The 20,919-nt window shown below is 46.5% G+C and overlaps 2 protein-coding genes and 1 long non-coding RNA gene across 10 annotated transcripts in view; 1 reads left to right on the forward strand and 2 right to left on the reverse strand.

The window, feature by feature from the left end:
* The window catches only part of LOC116952751 (sushi, von Willebrand factor type A, EGF and pentraxin domain-containing protein 1-like), a 23,501-nt gene extending 22,101 nt beyond the window's left edge, over positions 1-1,400 (reverse strand). For all 7 annotated transcript variants that reach the window (XM_076074473.1, XM_076074472.1, XM_032972366.2 and 4 more), the window contains exons 1-2: positions 1,292-1,400; positions 888-985 (exon numbers count right to left, since the gene is read on the reverse strand). In XM_076074473.1, coding sequence (XP_075930588.1) covers positions 888-972 — 85 coding nt within the window. In that variant the 5' untranslated portion in view covers positions 973-985; positions 1,292-1,400. The remainder of the gene's footprint in view (positions 1-887; positions 986-1,291) is intronic.
* LOC142931075 (uncharacterized) overlaps positions 1-6,044 on the forward strand; it is a 17,591-nt gene extending 11,547 nt beyond the window's left edge. Inside the window, exon 2 of the long non-coding RNA XR_012947082.1 lies at positions 5,317-6,044. This is a non-coding gene — a long non-coding RNA (uncharacterized LOC142931075). The remainder of the gene's footprint in view (positions 1-5,316) is intronic.
* FBXO7 (F-box protein 7) lies at positions 2,099-20,579 on the reverse strand. Of its 2 annotated transcripts, XM_032972309.2 has the most exons (12): positions 20,301-20,579; positions 19,987-20,165; positions 19,476-19,544; positions 13,909-14,049; positions 13,488-13,606; positions 11,852-12,267; positions 10,945-11,107; positions 8,776-8,859; positions 7,488-7,589; positions 6,694-6,870; positions 4,621-4,658; positions 2,099-4,089 (listed from the first exon to the last, which is right to left on the reverse strand). In XM_032972309.2, the coding sequence occupies exons 4-12, from the start codon at positions 14,028-14,030 to the stop codon at positions 3,775-3,777; spliced, it is 1,536 nt and encodes a 511-aa protein (XP_032828200.2). In that variant the 5' UTR covers positions 14,031-14,049; positions 19,476-19,544; positions 19,987-20,165; positions 20,301-20,579; the 3' UTR covers positions 2,099-3,774. The 2 variants fall into 2 exon arrangements, with proteins under 2 accessions (XP_032828200.2, XP_032828199.2); XM_032972308.2 differs by lacking the exon at positions 19,476-19,544.
* Between the last annotated feature and the right edge of the window lie 340 nt (positions 20,580-20,919).

The raw sequence follows: 20,919 nt of genomic DNA on the forward strand, positions 1-20,919 counted from the left end.
ACATATACAGTATATGAAACAGCTTTCTAATATTCTTGGTTCTTTCGGTAAAGTCACGTAGAAGGGAAACAATAACATAATAAAAATATAAAACAATAAAATTCTCAAGACGTTTCGCTTTCTGTTACACAAAATACATCTTCCCCATATGTTGCTCGACTCCTGTGATGCGCATCCTACTTTATGTTCAGCGCCTTGAGATGCAGCTGCATTTATGTGCTCAGTAAATACCAAAGTGTTACGATTCCACCGGTCAGTTATCAGCAATGCTAACTGTACAACGCAAGTTAACAACTACATTTCCATGCAATCAATGCCCGATTCAGTAAGCTGCCCTCTATCTTGCAACGTGTCCCACCCATCGCAAACTTTTCTCCCTCTGCCTCAATTATTATTTGTTCCACATTAGTTACGCTAAACCTTCCACGAAGTTTCGTTCGAACCTTTCATGTAAACCTATAAAATTGCTTATCGCGATTAGCTCGCTGGTATTCAAACCGTAACCAATAACTTAATAGAACTGAAACGGACGGCCATACAATGACAACTGTTTTGCAATGTTTACATGAGGATGTCTGCACACTGCAAATAAGTGACACACCGCCTCGCAATTCAGGGGTCAAGGCTTTACGCTATGGAGCCGCATAAGACCTTGTGAGCAGAATCTAATAAAATTATACATTAAAAAATTCCAACAGGCAGACTCATAGCCATCATAAAAAGTTATGCAATTAAGCTTAGAAAACGTTTTATTTTTGTGCAAATATCGAAATACTCAAGGGAAAAATTGGCAGGCACGCTCTTATGTATTTCACAAGTGTGGATTTGAAGTTTCAAAGCACTCCTGTGCCTGAAGGCAAGTTTAATAAGGCCCTGCTTGTGTGTACCTGCATTAGCCGGTGCAACAATGATGCAGATCAGCAGGAATCCCGCAGAGAATACGCATTTGATCCAATATCCATTGCGCCCCATGGCAATATTTTCCCTAAGATGTTGGCACACATAACAGCTCAAGACAAGCAGTCGACAATGTGTTAGTGTTCAAAGTTTGAGTTGTTTCAACAGGAAATGCAACATCACAGAAACAGTTCGATACATTGTCCCTTTACTTCAAAGTAATTTTGCTTACAACCAAACAAACCCCACCTAGTGTCCTACAGATACTGCGTAGTACTGCTATGCACGACAATCAAATATACAAAACACTCGTCATCAGTCATGCAGGCACATATCTATACACATTTTCTAGACTGCTGCTTTCGCGTGAAGATAAAAATAAGAGAGCTCTTACCATGCGCGGGATGTGGGTTTGCTGTGGCGTTCTCAGATCCACTCTGGGCTCCCAAAGGCTAATCACACACGTGTTTGCCCAACCTTCCCCATGTGCCCCCCCTCCTCCCCCCATCAAACAACACAGCAAGGCAATGATAAGAATTCGGCCTTCTGGCTTCCCAGAAATTGCAGCACAACGCATAAAAAGGATGCTCGCTGTGGAATGCTGTCGCTGGTTCAATTCTGCGGGCATTGGCCACAGTAAGCATTTTTTTTAAATACAGACTTAAGAATCAGAATCTTTACTTATACTGGGAGGAATCTGATGAACTATGAAGCTCTTTTTCACAGACGCTCAGTAGGGGCGGGTCAGAAAGTTACAACGGTAAGCAAATGGAAAAAAAAACACAATAAGAGTGCAAAGTAACGGTAAACCAATCACGACAAAAAATGTATTTTACCAGCTAAAGCCCAACTCGGCTATCAGGTTCTTTTTCAGAAGCGACCTGGCCACAAATGATAGCTCAACATGTGGAAATGTATTGCAGCAAAACTCCAAACGCACGTCGACTCTAAATGTGGGGGGAAATAAACCAGAGGACTCGGGAGGAAAAAAGAAAAATCCACGACAATGGCGAGAGACACGCAACCTCCAGATGTACGGGCGTCAGGGTCGGGATCGAACCCACGACTCCCTGCATACCCAGCGATCTTGCCACCTTAGCGCTCCTTTACCTATAGAAAAAAAAGTATACAAGTTCAAATTGCATAAGGATTAACCAAGGGTGGTTGCTGGCGAGGTAACAAACGAGAGGTGACAACGGTATGTTGCAATTTTACCATTTATTGGCTCAACAGGTGGTGCTTACATAAATGACGCGTTTTATACATTGAGGAAGTGAAATTACTTTAATTGTCTTAACCCATTTAGTATTTCTGGGGATTTCTTCCCAACCCTTAATTCAGTGTGCACTTTGTTTCAAATAAACCTTGCTGTTTAAAATTGTCGCCGTTCAAGAAAACTCACACATTATGTTACTCGAGGGCATAGGTTTTCGTGACAAATATAATTCGTAATAGAATTTTGGGTTAGGCCACGGAAGAATTTGACCAAATGTGCGTTGTGAAATACACAAACATCTCGATAAAGCCAACCAAACAAATTAATGTATCACGTGTACAAGCGTTTTAATGATACACAAATTATGATTCTTTTATTATGGGACCTCCTTTGCCAATAACAAATATACGATAATAGGATTTTCCCTTTTTTCTGGCAACAAAACAGGTGTTAAGACGTTAAAACACCAAACTGAAACCTTTTACAAGGAATGTCTACATTAACTACAATGCTTGTGGTCAGATGCAAACAAAAAACACTCTGATATTTAACAATGCATATATTATTCTTAGTTTTTTCGGTAAAGTCACGTTGAAGAGAAACAACAAAATATATATAAAACAATAAAAAATTCTCACGACGTTTCGACCATAACTCAAACGGTCATCATCACGGAACCTGATGATGACCGTTTGAGTTATGGTCGAAACGTCGTGAGAATTTTTTTTATTGTTTTATATATATATTTTGTTATTTTGTTGTTTCTCTTCAACGTGACTTTACCGAAAAAACTAAGAATATGAATTACTGCAGTCACGAAAGCTTTAAATCAAAATTTAAATGCATATATTATCAGAGCATGTTTTTTGTTTGCATTCTGACCACAAGCATTGTGGTTAATGCAAACATGATTCTCTGTAAAAGGTTTCAGTTTGGTGTTTTAACATCTTAAGACCTTTTTTTGTTGCCAGAAAAAAAGGGGAAAACCCTATTATCATATGATTATTTCAGCTCACTAGCAAGTTGGAAGAGCAACACATTTCACAAAAGACATGACGCTCATTTTTAATTACTGTCTTACATTCGGATTCCAGCATTTAACATAAAAAGTGTTAAACCCATAGATATTCTACAGTACATCTCACAAATTCTGTAGCTCTTTACAAAATTTACATGGAAAGCAGTTATACATCGGCGGTCACGTTTCAATTGCTGACCGTGTAATAATACAAAGCACAATAGAGTACAATGAAAATTTAATTGATGTCATCCGATGGGACAGAAACCAGCTTCTGCCATGAGAACAGCTACTTAACAAAAAGTGCCAAAGAACACAGTGCCCATCTTACAATTAAAAAAATAATAAAACAAGCCAACGTTGTTTCAGGAAAAGGTTATTGTTCAGAAGAGCTAATGCCTAAATAATTAGCATATTACTGTTTATATTTCTCATTTATACGGCAGCGCTTGTTATGACGACGTTGGGAAAAGCATTCGGAGTCTGTAGTTTCTACACAGGCGCCAGCAGTCCCTTGGGTATTTGGAACAGTACAGAGTATTGCAGGTTTTATACACGCAAATGTTTTTAGTGCAACAAACAAAAAAGCAAACATGACCAAAAACACTACGCACCCCGGATGCCCTACGGTCAGCCACATCTGTTAGCGCAGGAAGAATCCCCCAAACCCTCCCAACCCAGGGCCAGGATTTAATCGAGGTCGGCGAGACCCCGAGGGGTCGGTTGGGTCAAACCTCCAGCGCGGCGGCTGCCTCTGCAACAGCGGACCCACAGGGCCGCCCGACAACCCGAAGTCGGGCCAGACGTCGTAGGCACCCCCGATGATACCGGGGGGGTAGGGAGGCCTGGGATGGTTTGGTGCAAGCGGAATTGGATCTTGCATGGGCCACGGTTGCACGAGCACGTTTCGCCTTTCGCGCTGTGCCCGCATCTTCAGCTGGTACTGCTCGATGTAGAGCTGTTTCACACAACGACACGTCGACAGGGTTGACACGATGTCGATGCCACTCGGATGAAGTTCATCGAGGTTATAAGTGCCGTGCGCTCGTGCTCAGGGTCCGCGAGCTCTCTCAGGGGCTCTCCATGTTTACTAAGGAATATGGTAATTGTATTGTTCATGTATTTGCAAACAGAAGCAAAATGTTAATGAACGAATTCAGTGGCGATGCTGCTGTGCAACAAAAAGACTTAAGTTTGACAACTGCTGTGAATGTATTGTGAAGGAAGGGAATGCACACATTTCACTTTGGCACACATACACACAACACAGATGCAAGTACAGACACATTTAGATCTTATGGCCATGATTCACATCGATATGTCAGAGCATAATTAACATCTACAAACTCAAAACCATTTAACAGAAACCAACACACACAGCTTGTGTAATAATTTGAAGTAAACAGTCATGAACCTCTATCGCAATGTAAATACTATGATGCCAAGGGTTGAGTCAATGTTTATTGAAGAGAACTGAGCATGATAATACCTTTTTCCAGTCTGTGCCCGGCTTGTCAATTCTGGATTCTAAAAAAACAAAATCAAACCATTAAATTATACATGTACATTACATACAAGGGGCAAGCAGTAACGCGTTTTACCGGTTATTGCAGAGGTTTGTGGTTTGAGCCCCATCGCCACCCTGGTTAATACTGTGGTTGTACGAATCGTAAATCCGTGCCCTCTGCTTCACAATGTCCGCGGCCTCAGTGGCCGTTAAGGATCCCGTGGTGCAATTCGAAATAGTGCACTGTTGTGATGTTTGATTCCTAAAATTAAACGTTTGTTGCTCGACAGACAATTTGATGAGATTTACAACTTGTTTTCCAAGGGATCCAAATTGTAAATAACCCCAAAGTAGAAAGATAGCAGGCCTAAACGATGTTGACCCAAATAATCTACAAGGGCAACGTACTATGAAAACAATGGAAAAATCCACATAAGGATGAGAGGGAGGAGGCAAGCTTCCAATGTACACGTTTGAATTCAGTACCTTTACTTATGCTTGGGTGACAAAACGATGGAGCCGTTTTGCAGAGATAAATAAAAGCACGAGTGTGACGGAACGACACCCCCTCCTCTTACCACATCACACTCACATGTATGGCTGCAGTGGATGGATGCAACTATTAGTAATATGGGAACGATACAAAAATATATATGTCGATTTCATTTTCGTCTGCAGGAAAGCATGATGGGGGTCTGTGCCGAGTGGACGAGAGGAGACCCATCTGGGGTTAAGAGACCAAGCGTGGAAGAGTACGAGTTGGCACGGTCTGGGGAACGACGTGACGAATGAGTAGTTAAATTTTGATTTAAAGCTTTCGTGACTGCAGTAATTCATGTTCTTAGGTCTTTCGGTAAAGTCACGTTGAAGGGAAACAATAAAATATATATAAAACAATACAAATTCTCACGACGTTTCGACCATAACACAAACGGTCGTCATCAGGCGACGACCGTTTGTGTCATGGTGGAAACGTCGTGAGAATTTTTATTGTTTTATATATATTTTATTATTTATTGTTTCCCTTCAACATGACTTTACCGAAAGAGCTAAGAATACGAATGAGTAGTTGTAAATCGAAGTCTGACATCTCATGTGCTGCTCGCCGCCTGTTAAATATTCAACTGGTGTTAGGACTGATGAGGTTGAGGGAAGGCAAAAACCTTCCACTGCAAAACACACAAATGCGCTGCGTGTGTTGAAGGGGGGTGTAAAAACCAAAAAAAATACTCCACTATGAAAATAACAATTTTCTGTGATGTTTGCCAACTCCCTGTAAAAACGTTGGTCCTCCTCTAAAAGAGTCTTGTTGTGAGCCTTTGATTACTGATATTTACAAGTACAACTGCAATCGTTATTTTCTCGACATTGTTGGGGGTTAGGTGGATAAACTCCCGATTGATAAATTCAGCATGTGTGCGAGTTTACTCCGATCACAAAAAAAGCCAAAAATACCCTGTATCGGCTTAACAGACTGTTGGGGAAAGTGCTGTTCGTGAGCACCTGGCACAGCACACGAGGGGGGGGGGGAGGGTGGCCATCACCACGCCCTGTTGCCTTTGTCTCCCTAGTGGTGATGTGCTCATTTGAGGCCGAGTCGACCTAGGGGAGGTCCGGGATTGGTTCAGATAATCGTCACTGGTGTTGGCCGTGAGCAGGAATCTAACTCGGCCCGACGGATTCGCAGAGCGCTAACCGCTACACTGCCGCTCCCCACACGCACAGCAACCACATTTCAAATAACCATGACTCAATTGGGAAAACACAGCAATCATCGCCCCCTACTGCAAAACTACTGCAGACTCTGTGAAAAAAATAACGTCTTCGCGATTTGCCTTGCGCTATAAGAACGGTACACATGCCAAATGCACAAACGATTTGATGTAAAAGCATCCATTCACCGCAATCTGGATAATTTCCACACTTCTGCGAATCAAAAAAGCAGGACTTCGATGGGACCTCGCAGGCAGGTGTGGCACGGGGGCCTTTCATTCGAGTTGCACAAAGCTCGGCTAGGTCTACGCCGCACGCAGAGAGAAGCGAGAGAGCTCGTACGGTGGAAGTCTCGTATGTAGAGCGAGCGCCACAGCGATGGGTCCGTGCCAAGCAGGCACAGGGCACGGCATGCCTGCGCAGCGGCGAGCACGGCCGGGATGGGCAGCAGGCGCAGCACCTGCAACTGCAGCTCCACGGGCAGCGCCAGGAGGCCCACAGCACATGGCAGCCCCAGCGCTATAGACCACGAGATGGAAATGAGAGCCACGGGCGATTCATCATCATCATCATCTCCGCTTCTTTTCAGAACAAGTCATTATCTTGTACCAAAAAAAAAAAATTCGATTTAAAGCTTTCGTGACTGCAAGGATTCATCTTCTTTGGTTCTTTCGGTAAAGTCACGTAGAATGAGAATAAAATAATAAATTGATAAAATAAAATAACACAATAATATTCTCACGACAGCGCTGTCCTACCAGACAGTCTCGTCCCTTCACCTGATGAAGGCCGCTTGTGTTGTGGCCGAAACGTCGTGAGAATATTATTGTGTTATTTTATTTTATCAATTTATTATTTTATTCTCATTCTACGTGACTTTATCGAAAAAACCAAAGAAGACAAAAAAAAAACTCGAGATTCAGCGCGTATATTCACAATGGTCCTGCTTTCAACATTTTACACATTTCTTATTATTCAATCTGTAAGGAAACTGGAGAGCAAGAATACCCACACATTTGAGATGACATTTGCTAAGATCTACTGCCTGCCGTTTGTCTTGAATGGGATTTTTTTTCCTCCCTCCATCGCCCATTCTTATATGTCCTTTGTAAACATGATAGGCCATTAGATTGTACCTTGTCTCATGAGTGCCAAGGCTGGGTATGCTACGTGGTCCTTAAAGGTGCGGGAGAGCAGAGAAAGAGCTTTGTAGGCGTGCGAGGCCTCCTTTGCTGGGGCTGCAGAGACAAACGTATGGACACACGGGCGCACGCAATCACACATGAATAGTCAGTGCACGTGGATTTGTGAAAGGTTGGGACAGACACCCTCAACAAGGCCATATATACAAATATATCTCCACAAACAAAGATCCCCCGTATAGCATTTAACAGGCTGTTGGGGCAAGTGCTGTTAGCGATGAGTACCTACATGAATGCCAGCACGGCACATGAGGGGCGGGCGGCAGCACCACGCCCGGCCGCCTTTGTCTCCCTAGTGGCGATGATTACACAATGCACCAGGTACTCATTTGAGGCTGAGTCGACCTAGGGGAAGCCCAGCACGAGTTGAGATAATTGTCACTGGTGTTGGCTGCGAGTGGGAATTAAACTAAGGTTGTCAGGTTCGTAGGGCAGCGCACTAACCGTTACAACACTACCCGTCCCCGACATATATATTACACACAGTATGACACACATACTGCACATCACCTCTAGGCACATGCCACGAAAGGTACATTCTTCTCACCGAGCGAGTGAAAATATACATTTATGACCATTTACTTGACATGTTAAAGCAAGTTCAGGACAGTATGCCATAAAACGTTGAGACTCAAATTTGCGAGCGGAAAAACAATTAATTAAAAAATCGCTAAAAATGCAAGCATGCCCCTCTGTGGATATTTTATAGCCCGAATTTTAATTAATATGTAATGGGAATTGGCTGCGAATTAAGGCACCGTATGTTGCAGCCTTTCAAACTTGACATGCGATATGGGAGTGTAATGCGGAACATGGATATAAAAAAAGCGAATTCTAACATCTAGTAATAATGTACATACACGTCAGTAAAACAAATAAACAGGTAAAACATCACACAACCATCACTATGCGTTGCTAACAATATTTTATCTTTAACTTGTACATCACTTCTAAATATAACACTATTTACTCTGCGCCTTGCACCTCAACATCCTCCGTCTTTTCTCCTTTAACTCGTGCAATGGCCTCAAGTCTTAACTGTGTCCAAAAGCATCTTAACTGTCGACTCCACTTTCTTAACCGACTCCACCGTCCGCTTGCGACTCAACTCCCTCATTCCTTTCACCCGGCACTCATTCAACCTGCGAACCTCCACCCAATCTCGAGTCTAAAACAGGAGCATGTGCAACAATCTTACGCGCTTCACATCATCAGAATTTACCTGCGCCTTTGCCGAGAACATACGCCGATGGCATCAACTTGAGTGCGCTTATGCTTAACGTTGTTCCCGACGCGTTCACGCAGCCTGCAGGAAAAACAATAGAAAAATCACCAATGCACCCACACAGTCGAGAAATAGCACAATGCCGAAGTTAGGTAAACGGGCAGCAGAGTGGCAGTGTCGTCGTTTAGAATGAAAAAAAAAGTCACTTCACAGGTTGGGTAAAAATTTTTTGCAATTCTGTCGTGAAAAAAGGTAAGGGGTCAGCCCTGCAATTGCTTCATCAAGCATCTGCTTGCAGAAGGGAATCCACTAGAGGGAGAGCACAAGAGAGACCCCCTCTAGAACAGGGGTCCCCAACCCCCGGTACCGGTCCGTGGCCTGTTAGGAACCGGGCCGCACAGCAGGAGGTGAGAGCGGTGAGTCCGCGCGTGGAACCCGCCCATTATTTTATTATTTACCACTTCCATCGGCGCCTCGTTCCCGCACTGCGCGCTTGCCTCAGTCGCAGTGTTGGTAAGCCCACAAGCTAACCCCTAGTAGCCACAATGAGTAAGCCCACAAGCTGACCCCTAGTAGCCACAATGAGTAAGCCCACAAGCTGATCGCTAGTAGCCACAATGAGTAAGACCACAAGCTGACCCCTAGTAGCCACAATGAGTAAGCCCACAGGTTAACCCCTAGTAGCCACAATGAGTAAGCCCACAAGCTGACCCCTAGTAGCCACAATGAGAAAGCCCACAAGCTAACCCCTAGTAGCCACAATGAGTAAGCCCACAAGCTGACCCCTAGTAGCCACAATGAGTAAGCCCACAAGCTGATCGCTAGTAGCCACAATGAGTAAGCCCACAAGCTGACCCCTAGTAGCCACAATGAGTAAGCCCACAGGTTAACCCCTAGTAGCCACAATGAGTAAGCCCACAAGCTGACCCCTAGTAGCCACAATGAGAAAGCCCACAAGCTAACCCCTAGTAGCCACAATGAGTAAGCCCACAAGCTAACCCCTAGTAGCCACAATGACTAAGCCCACAAGCTAACCCCTAGTAGCCACAATGAGTAAGCCCACAAGCTAACCCCTAGTAGCCACAATGACTAAGCCCACAAGCTAACCCCTAGTAGCCACAATGAGTAAGCCCACAGGCTAACCCCTAGTATCCACAATGAGTAACCCACAAGCTGACCCCTAGTAGCCACAATGAGTAAGCCCACAAGCTAACCCCTAGTAGCCACAATGAGTAAGCCCACAGGTTAACCCCTAGTAGCCACAATGAGTAAGCCCACAAGCTAACCCCTAGTAGCCACAATGAGTAAGCCCACAAGCTAACCCCTAGTAGCCACAATGAGTAAGCCCACAAGCTAACCCCTAGTAGCCACAATGAGTAAGCCCACAAGCTAACCCCTAGTAGCCACAATGAGTAAGCCCACAGGTTAACCCCTAGTAGCCACAATGAGTAAGCCCACAAGCTAACCCCTAGTAGCCACAATGAGTAAACCCACAGGTTAACCCCTAGTAGCCACAATGAGTAAGCCCACAAGCTAACCCCTAGTAGCCACAATGAGTAAGCCCACAAGCTAACCCCTAGTAGCCACAATGAGTAAGCCCACAAGCTAACCCCTAGTAGCCACAATGAGTAAGCCCACAAGCTAACCCCTAGTAGCCACAATGAGTAAGCCCACAAGCTAACCCCTAGTAGTCACAATGAGTAAGCCCACAAGCTCTAACCCCTAGTAGCCACAATGAGTCAAAAAAACAAAACGCCGCTGGAGAGCTTCTTTGAAAAGGGGGAAAGACCCAATGATGAACCCCCCGCCCCCACCCGGTCCGTGAAAAAAAATTGTCTTCCACGAAACCGGTCCCTGGTGCCAAAAAGGTTGGGGACCGCTGCTCTAGAGGATATCTGGCCTATTACTGCACCCTGGCCAGGCGTATTGGAAGACATGGGAGTATCCATTTTACCCACCACACGAGATCTGCCGATCACCTTTGGTGTACCCATTCATAATACTGCGTTGCCACGCCGGCAGATTAAGCCAGTGACCTCCGAATTGACAGTCCAGTGTGCTAACCATTCGACTAAAGGCACGGCAGCATCACACTAAACGAGAAATGCTATCAAAGAATGTGCACGCAATTGATTCCATTATTTTTGCATGTGAAATTACACTCACCATTAACCACCAGAGCTTGGCCCATGGGGATGCAGGTGAGGTTACAGGTGGCACCATGGCAGAGAGGGTGGCTGTACCTTAATGTGTATACCCCGGGCCTTCTCCAGCCTCTAGGCAGGCCACTCGGGAGACTTGCTTGTGCCTGATGGCACTCTGCCCGATCCTTGTTGTGACAAAGAGAATGCAGTATGTAACGTACAGAACAACATTTAACTCATTATTGCACGCATTGTCATAACGTAAATAAAATCAGCAACGGCATTCAACGGGTGATTGGAGCACGAAATCAAGCTTTTGAATCATTTAAAATAATCAACCGAACAATGATGTCAAATCTCATATCCAGAGTAAGTTTGAGTACAAATGCTAAAACACACACAATACAGGAAATACCATGAACCTCAAAAATAAATTTTATGAAAAAATGAAATGAAAGGTTGTTTAAAATCAGTATTCTATAAGTTAAAAGTTTTAATTCCACGAAAAAAGTTGAATTTATTTCATGCATAATGAGCATTGAGAGTTGGTGCTCATCTCCCGTTTACATCCCCGATGCGATTGGTGGGAATTACGCATTCCTGCAATGGTGCAATTCTATCCAGGACAACCACTGTTGTCTTCCCCACAAAGTGGTACTCATTCTATCGACCCTAAAAAGGGATGATGGGCCAATTGAATCCCCAACCAAAACTTGAACTTGCGCTGAAAGCTGCTGGCTCTACCGCGGAGCCACCAGGCCAGGTGGATTAAAAAAAAAATAATTCGAAAGGAATGACGACATCATTCACATGTCACGTCATCCCCCCCGCGCCACCGATTAACACTGCTGGCTACGTACGGGTGAGAAAAACAGTTCAACAGTGCGTACAAACGCGAGGTTAAATGGCTAATCGGAGGCAGAATGAACCTGTGCGGCAGCTGCGAAGCCGGCTTCAATCATCAGCACATGCAGAGCCACCGCGAGTGCGTCGCACTGGCTCGCCACGCCCGCCTGCTCGTACTCCCGCTCCAGCGCTTCAGGGACGCGGCCGCCCTCCGACTCGCTGCAGAGCATGACGAGAGGCGGAGGAGGGGGACCGGCAGCCGGAGACGCCCGCGTCCAGGAACCAGCGTCGTCATTTTCATTGGCACCGCTTGCGGACGGCAGGGTCTTTTGAGTGATCGCGGCGCCTTTGCTTTGCTGCGCTTCACTCCCCGAAGGCGTTGCCACTGACGCAGGGAAGGCGGTGGGTGCATTTCCACGGAGTCTGCTCGTCAGGCCATGAGCATGGTCATCGCGGGCTCTTGAGGAAGTTGCACCAGCGCCGCACGTTGCAGCCGAGCCTGGACAAATGACAAAAAGTGCTGTCAGTTCAACACGTAGGCTTTCGCGACCAATTATTATGAAAAAGTGCTGTGCATGCAGTGTACCCTTTTCATTTTGGTGTTCGACAACACTATCCATGTCGTGTCACCATCACCGATAGGGCATCAGGAAGGTGCTAGCTGCACTATCAAGGCGACACCATCGATTAATACGTGGATGCTACAAAATATAACTTCGGTCTTGTTTTTAAACGGGGTAAATTCACTGGGAATAGAATACCTCACATTTCACGTGTGCTTTTCAGTGGGTTAATTAACTGCCGGAAACAGTAAAACACAAATTTGGCCATGACACAAAGTATATCGATGAAACTTTAGTTTTGGGATCTGAATATCCATAACAGATGGTGGTTCTTTGAGAAAAATAGAGTGTTCATGCTATACGATGATCCTCCGTAAACATTAGGCCATGACTAACCCACTGCTGAAGGCTTCCCCAAGCTCTCACCATCTTACACGATCCTATGCTGTAATAACCCACCTAGGATTTCCACACGAGCAGATTTCATTGCTCCATCTCCGCAGTGTACTTTTCTCGAGGGCACGTTTCATTCCTTGGCTGCAAAGCCATTATTATTATTATTATTCTCAACCATCAGCCATCGCCCTATCTAAACTAAACTGTTTTTATTGTACCAGGTAAGGCCAACTGAGCTACATGGCTCTCTTTCAGAAGCGACCTGCCCACAAATGACAGCTCAACGAAGTGGTTTATCATGTGGAAATGTATAGCAGCCAAATACTCTTAAACGCGTGTTGATTCTAAGCGTGGAGGGAAAAACCGGAGGACCCGGGAGAAAAATCCACGCAAATACGGGGTGAATATGCAAACTCCAAATATACAGCCGTCAGGGTCGGGATCAAACCTATGTCCTCCTGTATAGCAGGCAAGGTAGTTAACATCTTGCAAGGTAACCTGCCCAAACCCACTTTCTTAAGTTGTAATGTCATTAACATGCACATGTAATCAACGTGTTCCTGTCTCAGAATGCAATTCCAAACGTGTATCCCGAGATGGTTTTCACGCTTTTCGGTTCGATAATATTTTTTCGTCAATGAGAATGTTCCAATTCCTGTCACAGCAGACAGTACACGCAGGAACATAATTAAATGCACCTCTCCAAAAACTCTGCAAATAATGGCCAAAGCGGGGACGTCGATGCGCCAGTTGGAACCACCTTCCGCAAGAAGAATCCAAACGAGGTCTCCAGAGACGATGCCGTACTCCTGAAGAGGTGTCTCCCAATCACTGAGCACGTCTTTTCTATTCAGCGATATCTCAAATGCCGCATCTCGTCTGGGAAGCACATGTGTTGGAAGAGCGTTACAATTATTCGAACCTCAGATCCTCTCTGAAAGCAGCCAGCAACCAACGATACTGGCATCATATGGCATCATAACACGACTGCAATTTATGAGAACAATAAAAAAAGGACAAACAAAGTTAACCAACCAAGCGGAAATATTTCCCTGGTTGCTGAATAGCTGGGTGCTTGCATTCCAAGTTTATCCCATTTATAATCTCTTACGTACACATCAGAACGCATCGACACAACCAGTGGGCTCCGCGTAAGGATCCCCGTGGCAAATCGTCTTTACCCGATGTGAAAGCTGGCCAGGAGGTTGTCGCGTATTTGCTGCTGCAGCTGTCCCAGCGTGGCGCCCTCGTTGACTATTTCCAGGAGCTGAGTACATCCTCCGTGTCGCACGCGCAACTTCATTGCGACTTCTTTCTCCCACCTTAACGGACGCACATATCAAGACAAATGAGTTGTTTTCCTCTCTCCTGGGGGGGGGAAAAAAATATTAACCACGTGCAAAGGATACATTACGGAACCACTACTCATCTTCGAAAGACAATTCACTACTATCTAACAGGATGAAAAATGAAGTAGCCTCACAAACGCGACCTAAATATATGATTCTTATTTTAGCCACTTAAATGTCCAAAGTGGTTTATTGATAAAGTCGACCTAGGCCTGGCTGTATCCACTTCCTATCGTGATGGAGTCATCAGTTAAAACTCATTGTCCAAGGAAGGAGTGATGCCCTATATTGGTGATGGGGAATTCGGCCAAAGGAGATCACTCGCCCGAGAGGGGAGATGGAACGACGGGATCAGCTCAAGCGCAGATTGATTGTGGCATCATCCAGCAGTAGATTATTGACCGTTATTATAGCATACCATACGATGTTGTGCAAACCCCGGAACAACATGGCCGTTGTATGTGCATATAACATTTAATTCATAGCCACGGTGTTAATTCACTGCAGGTTGAAGGCCTCCACAATCCGTGTCAGTTTACAGGGGTTGCCAGACCACGACTAATATCACTCACCACCGATGCTAACCACGACTAACATCACTCACCACCGACGTTAACCACGACTAACATCACTCACCACCGATGCTAACCACGACTAACATCACTCACCACCGACGTTAACCACGACTAACATCACTCACCACCGACGTTAACCACGACTAACATCACTCGCCACCGACGTTAACCACGACTAACATCACTCGCCACCGACGTTAACCACAACTAACATCACTCGCCACCGACGTTAACCACGACTAACATCACTCGCCACCGACGTTAACCACGACTAACATCACTCGCCACCGACGTTATCCACGACTAACATCACTCGCCACCGACGTTAACCACGACTAACATCACTCACCACCGACGTTAACCACGACTAACAACACTCACCACCGACGTTAACCACGACTAACATCACTCACCACCGACGTTAACCACGACTAACATCACTCACCACCGACGCTAACCACGACTATCACTCACCACCGACATAACCACGACTATCACTCACCACCGACGTTATCCACGACTAACATCACTCACCACCGACGTTAACCACGACTAACATCACTCACCACCGACGCTAACCACGACTAACATCACTCACCACCGACATAACCACGACTATTACTCACCACCGACGTTAACCACGACTAACATCACTTACCACCTACGTTAACAATGACTAACAACACTCACCACCGACGTTAACCACGACTATCACTCACCACCGATGTTAACCACGACTAACATCACTCACCACCGACGTTAACAACGACTCACGACTAACATCACTCACCACCGACGTTAATCACGACTAACATCACTCACCACCGACGTTAACCACGACTAACATCACTCACCACCGACGTTAACCACGACTAACATCACTCACCACCGACATAACCACGACTAACATCACTCACCACCGACGTTAACCACGACTAACATCACTCACCACCGACGTTAACCACGACTAACATCACTCACCACCGACGTTAACCACGACTAACATCACTCACCACCGACGTTAACCACGACTAACAACACTCACCACCGACTTTAACCACGACTAACATCACTCACCACCGACGTTAACCACGACTAACATCACTCACCACCGACGTTAACCACGACTAACAACACTCACCACCGACGTTAACCACGACTATCACTCACCACCGACGTTAACCACGACTAACATCACTCACCACCGATGCTAACCACGACTAACATCACTCACCACCGACGTTAACCACGACTAACATCACTCACCACCGACGTTAACCACGACTAACATCACTCACCACCGACGTTAACCACGACTAACATCACTCACCACCGACGTTAACCACGACTAACATCACTCACCACCGACGTTAACCACGACTAACATCACTCACCACCGACGTTAACCACGACTAACATCACTCACCACCGACGCTAACCACGACTAACATCACTCACCACCGACGCTAACCACGACTATCACTCACCACCGACATAACCACGACTATTACTCACCACCGACGTTAACCACGACTAACATCACTTACCACCTACGTTAACAATGACTAACAACACTCACCACCGACGTTAACCACGACTATCACTCACCACCGATGTTAACCACGACTAACATCACTCACCACCGACGTTAACAACGACTCACGACTAACATCACTCACCACCGACGTTAATCACGACTAACATCACTCACCACCGACGTTAACCACGACTAACATCACTCACCACCGACGTTAACCACGACTAACAACACTCACCACCGACGTTAACCACGACTAACATCACTCACCACCGACGTTAACCACGACTAACATCACTCACCACCGACGTTAACCACGACTAACATCACTCACCACCGATGTTAACCACGACTAACATCACTCACCACCGACGTTAACCACGACTAACATCACTCACCACCGATGTTAACCACGACTAACATCACTCACCACCGATGTTAACCACGACTAACAACACTCACCACCGACGTTAACCACGACTAACATCACTCACCACCGACGTTAACCACGACTAACATCACTCACCACCGATGTTAACCACGACTAACATCACTCACCACCGATGTTAACCACGACTAACAACACTCACCACCGACGTTAACCACGACTAACATCACTCACCACCGATGTTAACCACGACTAACATCACTCACCACCGACGTTAACCACGACTAACATCACTCACCACCGACGTTAACCACGACTAACACCACTCACCACCGACGTTAACCACGACTAACATCACTCACCACCGACGTTAACCACGACTAACACTCACCACCGACGTTAACCACGACTATCACTCACCACCGACGTTAACCACGACTAACATCACTCACCACCGACGTTAACCACGACTATCACTCACCACCGACGTTAACCACGACTAACAACACTCACCACCGACGTTAACCACGACTATCACTCACCACCGACGTTAACCACGACTAACACTCACCACCGACGTTAACCACGACTATCACTCACCACCGACGTTAACCACGACTAACATCACTCGCCACCGACGTTAACCACGACTAACATCACTCACCACCGACGTTAACCACGACTAACAACACTCACCACCGACATAATCACGACTAACAACACTCACCACCGATGTGAGCCACGACTAACATCACTCACCACCGACATAACCACGACTCACATCACTCACCACCGACGTTAACCACGACTAACACCACTCACCACCGACGTTAACCACGACTAACATCACTCACCACCGACGTTAACCACGACTAACACCACTCACCACCGACGTTAACCACGACTAACATCACTCACCACCGACGTTAACCACGACTAACATCACTCACCACCGACGTTAACCACGACTAACAACACTCACCACCGACATAACCACGACTAACAACACTCACCACCGATGTGAGCCACGACTAACATCACTCACCACCGACATAACCACGACTCACATCACTCACCACCGACGTTAACCACGACTAACACCACTCACCACCGACGTTAACCACGACTAACATCACTCACCACCGACGTTAACCACGACTAACATCACTCACCACCGACGTTAACCACGACTAACAACACTCACCACCGACTTTAACCACGACTAACATCACTCACCACCGACGTTAACCACGACTAACATCACTCACCACCGACGTTAACCACGACTAACAACACTCACCACCGACGTTAACCACGACTATCACTCACCACCGACGTTAACCACGACTAACATCACTCACCACCGATGCTAACCACGACTAACATCACTCACCACCGACGTTAACCACGACTAACATCACTCACCACCGACGTTAACCACGACTAACATCACTCACCACCGACGTTAACCACGACTAACATCACTCACCACCGACGTTAACCACGACTAACATCACTCACCACCGACGTTAACCACGACTAACATCACTCACCACCGACGTTAACCACGACTAACATCACTCACCACCGACGCTAACCACGACTAACATCACTCACCACCGACGCTAACCACGACTATCACTCACCACCGACATAACCACGACTATTACTCACCACCGACGTTAACCACGACTAACATCACTTACCACCTACGTTAACAATGACTAACAACACTCACCACCGACGTTAACCACGACTATCACTCACCACCGATGTTAACCACGACTAACATCACTCACCACCGACGTTAACAACGACTCACGACTAACATCACTCACCACCGACGTTAATCACGACTAACATCACTCACCACCGACGTTAACCACGACTAACATCACTCACCACCGACGTTGAACCACGACTAACAACACTCACCACCGACGTTAACCACGACTAACATCACTCACCACCGACGTTAACCACGACTAACATCACTCACCACCGACGTTAACCACGACTAACATCACTCACCACCGATGTTAACCACGACTAACATCACTCACCACCGACGTTAACCACGACTAACATCACTCACCACCGATGTTAACCACGACTAACATCACTCACCACCGATGTTAACCACGACTAACAACACTCACCACCGACGTTAACCACGACTAACATCACTCACCACCGACGTTAACCACGACTAACATCACTCACCACCGATGTTAACCACGACTAACATCACTCACCACCGATGCTAACCACGACTAACATCACTCACCACCGACGTTAACCACGACTAACATCACTCACCACCGACGTTAACCACGACTAACACTCACCACCGACGTTAACCACGACTATCACTCACCACCGACGTTAACCACGACTAACATCACTCACCACCGACGTTAACCACGACTATCACTCACCACCGACGTTAACCACGACTAACAACACTCACCACCGACGTTAACCACGACTATCACTCACCACCGACGTTAACCACGACTAACACTCACCACCGACGTTAACCACGACTATCACTCACCACCGACGTTAACCACGACTAACATCACTCGCCACCGACGTTAACCACGACTAACATCACTCACCACCGACGTTAACCACGACTAACAACACTCACCACCGACATAACCACGACTAACAACACTCACCACCGATGTGAGCCACGACTAACATCACTCACCACCGACGTTAACCACGACTAACAACACTCACCACCGACGTTAACCACGACTATCACTCACCACCGACGTTAACCACGACTAACACTCACCACCGACGTTAACCACGACTATCACTCACCACCGACGTTAACCACGACTAACACCACTCACCACCGACGTTAACCACGACTAACATCACTCACCACCGATGTGAGCCGTGTCTAGGAGCAGGCCCACGACACCGCGCGCCAAGCACTGCGCCACCGCTCCTACTGTAACAACAGTGCACTGTAAACTACTGCACTGTAACTACAGTGCACTGTAAACTACTGCACTGTAACTACAATGCACTGTAACCACTATTTGTATCTCGCAAATGACAGATTAATGCACGCGTGGTGGTGGTGGTAGTAGTGTTGTAGTTGTATCTCGCTGTAGTTAACGCTTCTACAATCGACGTGTTACCTTGACTATACACGGCCCTCCGTATACTAAAGACGCCTCAATACGAGTTAACACAACGTACAAAGACTTTCCCCCCGTGTAGCCTTAGCAGACTTGTTAGGGCAAAGTGCTGTTAGCGAGCACCTATTAAGGCCGGCACGGCGGCGGTACACGAGGGAGCGTTGGGGGGGGGGGGGTGGTTAGAGTGGCAACACAGCCACCACGCCCGGCCGTCTTTGTCTCCCCAGCGCTGGGGTGTTGACACCGTACCAAGGCAGTCGCTTTAAGGCGGAGTCGATGCAGGCGAGGGACCCGGTTGAATGATTCGCAGTCACTTGCTGTCGTCGCTGACGGGAATCGCGAACTCGGCACGGAGGCAGCGGCGGTCAACCGCTGCGCCACCGCTCCTCTCACGCGCTGCACCGAGCTACAAATAGGCAGCCACCCTCCTATAAACACAAACACACACACTGCCGTGTTGAAGCTGCTAGACACCACGACGATGATTGATGATGAATGGCAATAGTAATCGCAATAAACACCACGATGGTGGTGATGGTGGTGATGGAGGCAGCTGCCCTTACCAAAACCCCGCTCGTGATGTCGCAACTCCTAGACCAGGCCGCGACCAACAACAACAACAAAAGTGTCTCGCTGTATAAACCTTGTTAACAATTACTTCACAATTAAACTGTCACTTTATATATATTAAAATTTTGAAATAGCATTTTTTGTTTTTGTTTTAACGCGAACTAGCAGCCTCTTAAGGGATGTTTTGATGTCTGCACGGTGGGGTGTGGGGGCCCGCGTCGGATAGGGCGGCCATTCACGTGCCACCATTGGCTGTGAGTGGATTACTAAGTCAGTCACCTGGGATTACTAAGTCAGTCACCTGGGATTACTAAGTCAGTCACCTGGGATTACTAAGTCAGTCACCTGGGATTACTAAGTCAGTCACCTGGGATTACTAAGTCAGTCACCTGGGAGTATTAAGTCAGTCACCTGGGATTACTAAGGCACCTGGGATTACTAAGTCAGTCACCTGGGATTACTAAGTCAGTCACCTGGGAGTATTAAGTCAGTCACCTGGGATTACTCAGTCACCTGGGATTACTAAGTCAGTCACCTGGGATTACTAAGTCAGTCACCTGGGATTACTAAGTCAGTCACCTGGGATTACTAAGGCACCTGGGATTACTAAGT

The sequence above is a fragment of the Petromyzon marinus genome, chromosome 48 (genome assembly GCF_048934315.1).
Source record: "Petromyzon marinus isolate PM22_M1 ecotype Great Lakes invasive population chromosome 48, UKy_Petmar_22M1.pri1.0, whole genome shotgun sequence".
Classification (NCBI taxonomy): Eukaryota; Metazoa; Chordata; class Hyperoartia; order Petromyzontiformes; family Petromyzontidae; genus Petromyzon; species Petromyzon marinus.

Excerpts from the sequence above, each read along its gene's own strand:
- FBXO7 (XM_032972308.2), bottom strand. The coding sequence starts at position 14,030 with ATGAAGTTGCGCGTGCGACACGGAGGATGTACTCAGCTCCTGGAAATA. Across the intron at positions 8,860-10,944 it reads CCAAGCTCTGGTGGTTAATG|GCTGCGTGAACGCGTCGGGA; the intron begins GTGAGTGTAATT and ends TTTTTCCTGCAG. Across the intron at positions 6,871-7,487 it reads CTTGGCACTCATGAGACAAG|CGCTGGGGCTGCCATGTGCT; the intron begins GTACAATCTAAT and ends CGTGGTCTATAG.